Here is a 9,063-nt window from a genome sequence, read left to right as displayed (position 1 = left end):
TAGGTTAATTGAACTGATTAACCCCTTACGGGTAAGTGATTCTGTACCTCTGGCCAGGGAGGATTTGATGTTACTGCATACATAAAGGTTGTTACCCTTCCCTTTATATTTACAACAAAGATGAAGAACTATGGCGAATTGGGCCTGTATTTGTGGATTCTTACACCATCCAGGGTTTTCTTATTCTGCCTTTTTAAAACAAACAATGAGTGAAATATTCCCTTTCTTTTCTGGGGCAGATGGAAGCTCTCACAAATTTCATGATGGCCCTGGATCTGGACTCAGACCAAAAGGAAGTTGTTGAGATGGGTCTACAGAGCTATGGAAACCTCCTGGCTCATTTCGAAACTGAAGACCCATCAGAAGCAGCTTACAAAATGAAGGAGGAATTGAAGTCATTTGAAAATGCCACGCTAAATATTGCCATCACGGGAGAGACAGGTGCTGGAAAATCATCCTTCATCAACGCCATCCAGGATGTGGGACATAAAGATGAAAATGCGGCTGCGACTGGGGAGACATACTCCAAAGTAACATTCTGGGGCATACCAGGAGTTGAAACACCTGGTTTGAAACACCTAGATTTTCAGCTAGACCAATATCCTGAAAAAGTAAACTTTGACAGCTATGATTTCTTCATCATTATCACTTCTGAGTGATTCAAATCCAGCCATGACAAGCTCGCTAGGGAGAGTCAGGGATTGGGAAAGAAGTTTTACTTTGTGCGCGCCGAAGTAGATGCCAACTTGTATAATGCCAAGAGGCAACGACCCTCCACTTACAAGGAGAAAATCTTGGAAGAAATGAAAGAGAATTGCATACTGCACCTGGAAGCAGAAGGGATGACCTATCCTAAGGTTTTCCTTCTCTCCAGCTTTGATCTAGAGAAGTACGATTTCCATGACCTGGTGGACACTTTGGATCATGAACTTCCCAGTCACAAGAGACAGGATTTCCTGCTCAGCCTGCCAAACATTTCTCCACAGACCTTACAAAAGAAGAAGGAAACCCTAAAACAGCAGATGTGGAAATTAACCCTCCTGTTGGGAGCTGCTTCTAGAGATGTGGCTGTGATTCTTGGTCCTCATGTCAAAAGTCTCTCTCTTGCTTTTAATGTTCCCATCTTGCTGAAACGCACGCACGATTATTCCAAGAGCTTCGGCCTGGAGAATGAAAAACTCCCTTGCATAACTCACTGAGCACTCTGGAAAATCTGTCAATGACCTGAAAGCCGTGATAAAAACCCCACCGGCAAAAGATCTAACAGTCAAATATGTGTGGGAATTACTGAAGCAGAGCCTGGTCCTGTTCACTTTAAAGTCAATGGGTGCTTTATTAACATCTTCAATGGGAGCTAAATTGGAGGCCATAACTGAGACTTGGATGCTGGTACCAGATTTTAGTGAGTATTGTAGGAAAGTCCTACCAGTGTTATGTGCCCTCACAGCTGGAGGAATTTCTTATAGTGCCCAGAAGCTGGGAATGGGCGACAGGGGATGGATCACTTGATGATTACCTGTTCTGTTCATTCTTTCTGGGGCACCTGGCACTGGCCACTGTTGAAAGACAGGATACTGGGCTAGATGGACCTTTGGTCTGACCCTGTAGGGCCGTTCTTATGGTCTTATGCCACCAGCTTCACGCTGCATAGATTCCTAGATGGTGTTGCTGAAGACACCTAATGAGTTCGGGAGGTTGTTTTGGAAGAAGAAGGGAAAAAAAATCTTTATAACAGCAACGGACTGTCCATAGCCTTGGGAGTGAATGAAAAAGCTGAACTCCGGTGAAGATTGGAGCTGGACTATTCGAAAGCCTCACCTATGCTAGCCAAAGGGAGACTTTTTTATTCTTGAATTTGCTCCAGCAGAAGAGAAGAAAATGCCAAACAAGACTTCAGGGTGCCTGTTTGATTTGTATTCCATTTTTCATTCACTGAATTAAATGAACTTTCCAAGATACCGCATGGCACTACTTATCCATATGAAATCATTGTGGGGTAAGCTTGCAAATTTATACCCCCAACATTGGAACAAGATCAGAAAGATAAACGCTCCTGTGATATGAGAGAGTTTGGTATGTCTAGAACTGAAAGGTGAAGGGTAATTATTTTAGTACTTCCCCAAATATGACCAACTGTTCCAGATCTTAGATTCATAGAATCATAGAATCATAGAATATCAGGGTTGGAAGGGACCCCAGAAGGTCATCTAGTCCAACCCCCTGCTCGAAGCAGGACCAATTCCCAAATTGTCCAAGATTGTAGCTTGCAGGTTTTTTGGATTTCAGAGTAAGGATTTTGAACAAAGAAGATAAATGGTCCCATTTGCTGTCTAAACAACGAAACATTTCCTATATAAACTGCTTCCCAGGTGGAGAAACTTTCTATTTTTTTAAACATATAATTACAACAATTCTGATATTCTTAGGGAGCTATGTTAAGTTCTTCCTTTGGGGGCCTTTATGTAGATAGACCTGAGTGTATGGAGATGGATAGATGGCTGTGTGTAGATAGACTGATGGGAGTGTATGGGGATGGCTGGCTGGCTGTGTGTAGATAGACAGATGGTAGTGTGTGGGGACGGATAGACGGCTGTGTGTAGATAGACAGATGGGAGTGTCTGGGGATGGATAGATGGCTGTGTGTAGATAGACTGATGGGAGTGTATGGGGATGGATAGCTGTCTGTGTGTAGATAGACAGATGGTAGTGTGTAGAGATGGAAAGATGGCTGTGTGTAGCTAGATAGATGGGAGTGTGTGGAGATGGATAGATGGCTGTGTGTAGATAGACAGGTAGGAATGTATGGGAACAGTTTCCATTAACCTTCAATTTTCAAGAGAAAAAAATTCCATTTTTGTCAAAAATAAAATCAGGTTTTTTTGAAAAAACAGAAACATTTTCCAGACTAAGTTTAGTTTTTACCTCCTGAATGAGAAGGTACAATATTGGCTTCGGGGGGGTTGTTCTATCGATGATGCCCTGAAAAAATTGTCATCCATTTATTTTGCACCAGCGAAAAATGTTTTTCAGGCAATTCTTTTGTCAGAAGGACTATCCTTTGCTCCCAAGCTGCAGACGACGTTGCAGACAAACCGACGTTTCAAGAACAAGGTAAAGAAACTTGGTTTAAAAAATTCCTTTTACATTTAGAACAACTTTGGCTCTTTGAAAATTCTTGACACGTGAGAGGGGAACGGGGCCCACTTTTACCAGGCAGATGATGCCAAGGCCACTTCTGCCCAAAACAAGACACATACCCTTAAATCTACCAGACACAGAGCTGGTACTTATTGTGAGGCTCATTTCTAGCCACAGTGCAACTGTGGCCATCTCTACAGACAGAGTTTTCGCTCTACCTGTGGCTGGAAATGTGTTATCCCCTCGGCAAGCTGCGGTTAAATTCTTTGCCAAGGCAGTAATTGGAAAGTGCAGTTCAAAATGTTACATCATAGAATAAAAACGTGTTTCCCATTTAAGGGTTTGTTACTCAGCGATTCAGGAGATGGGAAAACCTGAAATCCAGCGTGCTGCAGCTAATGCAAGATTTACTTAATCAATAAATATGGTTATTTTTCATGAAGGACTAATCTCTAGCTGCAAACAGAGAGGGCTCAAAGAGAAGGCGTCAGGACTGGAGAGATGTCACTGGGATTGAAAAGGCTGGGACTGTAAAAGGAGATGAAGGAGAGGGGCTGTGATAAAGGTTAGAAATGAATGACAGCTCAGAGGAGGTAGAACAGGGCCTTCCACGTCTAACACCAGGCAAGGGGTCATGGAAAGTGTGCAACAAATGGAATGGACACAGGACAGGAACATGTGACCTTTTATGGCCAAAACTGCAATCTAGGCTCTAACCCACGCCCTGGTGACTAAACACCCTTGCAAAGGGTAGTGTGACTCAGCAGTTTTCGGGGAATGTGGGTTCTAGTCAGTCTGGTGACATGGGTTCAAATCCCATTGTTGCCATGCTCTTCTCTTCAGAGGCATTTCTCACATACATGTGCAAACATCACAAGCTGTGTTTAGAAGCACATTCATAACAGCCTAAGGGAGCCAGGCACCCAAAGAGCAGTACTTTCTAGTGCACCTTAGTGACATTAGCATCCCACAGGTGTCTGCTCTTTGCTCCAGCTGCTTTCTAAAGGCAATTTGCAAAATCAAAACCTCTGGGCTTGTCAGGGATTTGAATGCAGGACCCCAGCACCCAAAGTGAGAATCATACCCCTAGACTAACTATCTAAACAGGGAAAGAATGAATTGGGGCTTCTCTGAGCTAGGATGGCTCCCACTGCACTCAAGCATCTTTGCCTCTTTAATTGCTGCCTCCACCCTGGGTGTCTCTGGCATTGACATCAGTCCATGAAACTCCCTGCCCCTGGATGTTACTCAGTCTGTCAAAAGGCTCCTTCTCATCTCTAGGACCCACACCTGTCTGCTCTGCTTTTTCAGGATGCTGCACCAGCTGTGGAGGATTTCCCTGCCTCCGTCCAGGGCTGGACGGTCACTCTGCAGAGAGAGGTTGTTCCATAAATGGCAAATTGAACAACATTCTCCTGTCATTGGGGCAACCTGTGGACTTACCCTGGCTTCGTTTGAATCTTTACACATAGTTAACCATTTTATCATCCATTAACCTTTGATACTGGGATGGAATTGAGACTCAGTTTTCCTACAGTTACTTTTGTGTAATCAACAGATCGTATCGCTCCTTTAGTTACCTTAATTTATACCACGGAATCACCTTCTTTCTTCTTTGTAGTTCATGTCATCGTGTTTGTTTTCATTCAGTTTCATTTTCTTCCTGTAGCATTTGAATTAAACATCATCTATTTCAAAGGTAAGTTCCTTTGCTTGGAGGATCACAGTGCAGGGACTAGCCCCTCCAGGGGGAGAATGAACCAGGCACAGATATTAACCGCTAGCCCCAACTCCAGCCTTTGTGCATGTTTGTCGGATGAGACAAGATGAGTTAATAATTCCACCGGCCAGACTGGGACTTCTCACCGGTCAGTGATTTGGAAAATTTGGGTTTGGCTTTGCATTTGCAGTATTCATTTTGAATGTTAAAATTCCCAGGGACTCACCAGTTTGAAGGACCCCCTTTTGCCCCTTGAGGCAGGAAAGGGGAATATGAACACAGGACCTGTGACAGCTATAAGAACATCCAGCCATGTGCTGGGCCAAGCTAATGGAATTATGACAACCATCACTGACCCTAGCTGAATTCCTTTTGGGGGCCTCTGTATGAACAATGTGTTTGGGGGTGTGTGATTGTACTTGGGCTTGGCGACACCGAAAACATGACAGCGTCACAGCTGCGCAGCCATAATGCTGCAGTGTAGACGCACCTACGCCTCCCAGAGCAGTTCTCCCAGCAGCGTGGTTAATCAGCTCCCCAAGAGGCGGGAGCTAGGTTGAGGGAAGAATTCTTCCATCAACCCAGCACTGTCTCCATAGGCACATGGGTCGGCTTAACCAAATTGCTCAGAGGTGTGGATCTTTCACACCCCTGTGCGACGTAGTTAAACAATTTTCTGGCGACGACCGGGCCTCTGCAGGGAGGGCACATGATGTGGGCCTGCTCAGACAGACTGTGTTGTGCTGAGGATAACACAGTGAAGGAAGGGAATTGCTAGGCCTGGAGATCCCTAGATCCCTCCCGAGCCTTAGAGGGATTTCACAGCCTAATGTGTACAGAGGACGGATTTTAACATTCAGCCCTGGTCTACGCTAGGACGTTAGGTCGAATTTAGCAGCGTTAAATCGATGTAAACCTGCACCCGTCCACACAATGAAGCCCTTTATTTCGACTTAAAGGGCTCTTAAAATCGATTTCCTTACTCCACCCCTGACAAGTGGATTAGCGCTTAAATCGACGTTGCCGGCTCGAATTTGGGGTACTGTGGACACAATTCGATGGTATTGGCCTCCGGGAGCTATCCCAGAGTGCTCCATTATGACCGCTCTGGACAGCACTCTCAACTCAGATGCACTGGCCAGGTAGACAGGAAAAGAACCGCGAACTTTTGAATCTCATTTCCTGTTTGGCCAGCGTGGCAAGCTGCAGGTGACCATGCAGAGCTCATCAGCAGAGGTGACCATGATGGAGTCCCAGAATCGCAAAAGAGCTCCAGCATGGACCGAACGGGAGGTACGGGATCTGATCGCTGTTTGGGGAGAGGAATCCGTGCTATCAGAACTCGGTTCCAGTTTTCGAAATGCCAAAACCTTTGTGAAAATCTCCCAGGGCATGAAGGACAGAGGCCATAACAGGGACCCAAAGCAGTGCCGCGTGAAACTGAAGGAGCTGAGGCAAGCCTACCAGAAAACCAGAGAGGCGAACAGCCGCTCTGGGTCAGAGCCCCAAACATGCCGCTTCTATGATGAGCTGCATGCCATTTTAGGGGGTTCAGCCACCACTACCCCAGCCGTGTTGTTTGACTCCTTCAATGGAGATGGAGGCAATACGGAAGCAGGTTTTGGGGACGAAGAAGATGATGATGATGAGGAGGTTGTAGATAGCTCACAGCAAGCAAGCGGAGAAACCGGTTTTCCCGACAGCCAGGAACTGTTTCTCAACCTAGACCTGGAGCCAGGACCCCCCGAACCCTCCCAAGGCTGCCTCCTGGACCCAGCAGGCGGAGAAGGGACCTCTGGTGAGTGTACCTTTTAAAATACTATACATGGTTTAAAAGCAAGCATGTGAAAGGATTACTTTGCCCTGGCATTTGCGGTTCTCCTAGATGTAGTCCTAAAGCCTTTGCAAAAGGTTTCTGGGGAGGGCAGCCTTATTGCGTCCTTCATGGTAGGACACTTTACCACTCCAGGCCAGTAACACGTACTCGGGAATCATTGTAGAACAAAGCATTGCAGTGTATGTTTGCTGGCATTCAAACAACATCCGTTCTTTATCTCTCTGTGTTATCCTCAGGAGAGTGAGATATAATTCATGGTCACCTGGTTGAAATAGAGTGCTTTTCTTCAGGGGACACTCAGAGGAGCCCATTCCTGCTGGGCTGTTTGCCTGTGGCTAAACAGAAATGTTCCCCGCTGTTAGCCACAGGGAGGGGGGAAGGTTGAGGGGGTAGTCACGCGGTGGGAGGAGGCAAAATGCGACCTTGTAACGAAAGCACATGTGCTATGTATGTAATGTTAACAGCAAGGTTTACCCTGAAAGAGTGTAGCCACTGTTTTATAAAATGTGTCTTTTTAAATACCGCTGTCCCTTTTTTTTTCTCCACCAGCTGCATGTGTTTCAATGATCACAGGATCTTCTCCTTCCCAGAGGCTAGTGAAGCTTAGAAAGAAAAAAAAACGCACTCGCGATGAAATGTTCTCCGAGCTCATGCTGTCCTCCCACACTGACAGAGCACAGACGAATGCGTGGAGGCAAATAATGTCAGAGTGCAGGAAAGCACAAAATGACCGGGAGGAGAGGTGGCGGGCTGAAGAGAGTAAGTGGCGGGCTGAAGAGAGTAAGTGGCGGGCTGAAGACAGGGCTGAAGCTCAAATGTGGCAGCAGCGTGATGAGAGGAGGCAGGATTCAATGCTGAGGCTGCTGCAGGACCAAACCAGTATGCTCCAGTGTATGGTTGAGCTGCAGCAAAGGCAGCTGGAGCACAGACTGCCACTGCTGCCCCTCTGTAACCAACCGCCCTCTTCCCCAAGTTCCATAGCCTCCACACCCAGATGCCCAAGAACACGGTGGGGGGGCCTCCGGCCAACCAGCCACTCCACCACAGAGGATTGCCCAAAAAAAAGAAGGCTGTCATTCAATAAATTTTAAAGTTGTAAACTTTTAAAGTGCTGTGCTTAAAGTGCTGTGTGGCATTTTCCTTCCCTCCTCCACCACCCCTCCTGGGCTACCTTGGTAGTCATCCCCCTATTTGTGTGATGAATTAATAAAGAATGCATGAATGTGAAGCAACAATGACTTTATTGCCTCTGCAAGCGGTGACTGAAGGGAGGAGGGGCGGGTGGTTAGCTTACAGGGAAGTAGAGTGAACCAAGGGGCGGGGGGTTTCATCAAGGAGAAACAAACAGAACTTTCACACCGTAGCCTGGCCAGTCATGAAACTGGTTTTCAAAGCTTCTCTGATGCGTACCGCGCCCTCCTGTGCTCTTCTAACCGCCCTAGTGTCTGGCTGCGCGTAACCAGCAGCCAGGCGATTTGCCTCAACCTCCCACCCCGCCATAAACGTCTCCCCCTTACTCTCACAGATATTGTGGAGCACACAGCAAGCAGTAATAACAGTGGGAATATTGGTTTCGCTGAGGTCTAAGCGAGTCAGTAAACTGCGCCAGCGCACCTTTAAACGTCCAAATGCACATTCTACCACCATTCTGCACTTGCTCAGCCTGTAGTTGAACAGCTCATGACTACTGTCCAGGCTGCCTGTGTACGGCTTCATGAGCCATGGCATTAAGGGGTAGGCTGGGTCCCCAAGGATACATATAGGCATTTCAACATCCCCAACAGTTATTTTCTGGTCTGGGAATAAAGTCCCTGCCTGCAGCTTTTGAAACAGACCAGAGTTCCTGAAGATGCGAGCATCATGCACCTTTCCCGGCCATCCCACGTTGATGTTGGTGAAACGTCCCTTGTGCTTCACCAGAGCTTGCAGCACTATCGAAAAGTACCCCTTGCGGTTTATGTACTCGGCGGCTTGGTGCTCCGGTGCCAAGATAGGGATATGGGTTCTGTCTATGGTCCCATCACAGTTAGGGAATCCCATTGCAGCAAAGCCATCCACTATGACCTGCATATTTCCCAGGGTCACTACCCTTGATATCAGCAGATCTTTGATTGCGTGGGCTACTTGCGTCACAGCAGCCCTCACAGTAGATTTGCCCACTCCAAATTGATTCCCAACTGACCGGTAGCTGTCTGGCGTTGCAAGCTTCCACAGGGCTATCGCCACTCGCTTCTCAACTGTGAGGGCTGCTCTCATCTTGGTATTCATGCGCCTCAGGGCAGGGGAAAGCAAGTCACAAAGTTCCATGAAAGTGCCCTTACGCATGCGAAAGTTTCGCAGCCACTGGGAATCGTCCCAGACCTGCAAC

At 46.9% G+C, this 9,063-nt stretch overlaps 1 protein-coding gene and 1 pseudogene across 1 annotated transcript; both read left to right on the top strand.

Annotated features, from left to right (window-relative positions):
• The first annotated feature begins 263 nt into the window (after window positions 1-263).
• Window positions 264-4,530, top strand: LOC140897232 (interferon-inducible GTPase 5-like; annotated as a pseudogene).
• Window positions 4,531-6,116: 1,586 nt separating this feature from the next.
• LOC140897045 (uncharacterized) lies at window positions 6,117-7,838 on the top strand. Its single transcript, XM_073309315.2, has 2 exons — window positions 6,117-6,656; window positions 7,245-7,838. Exons 1-2 carry the CDS (start codon window positions 6,251-6,253, stop codon window positions 7,784-7,786), a joined length of 948 nt encoding a protein of 315 aa, XP_073165416.2. The 5' UTR covers window positions 6,117-6,250; the 3' UTR covers window positions 7,787-7,838.
• The last annotated feature ends 1,225 nt before the right edge of the window (window positions 7,839-9,063 follow it).

This window comes from Lepidochelys kempii, chromosome 13, assembly GCF_965140285.1.
Source record: "Lepidochelys kempii isolate rLepKem1 chromosome 13, rLepKem1.hap1, whole genome shotgun sequence".
Classification (NCBI taxonomy): Eukaryota; Metazoa; Chordata; order Testudines; family Cheloniidae; genus Lepidochelys; species Lepidochelys kempii.
The sequence above is the reverse complement of the archived record's forward strand: the minus strand, read 5'-3'. Positions and strand labels throughout refer to the sequence as shown.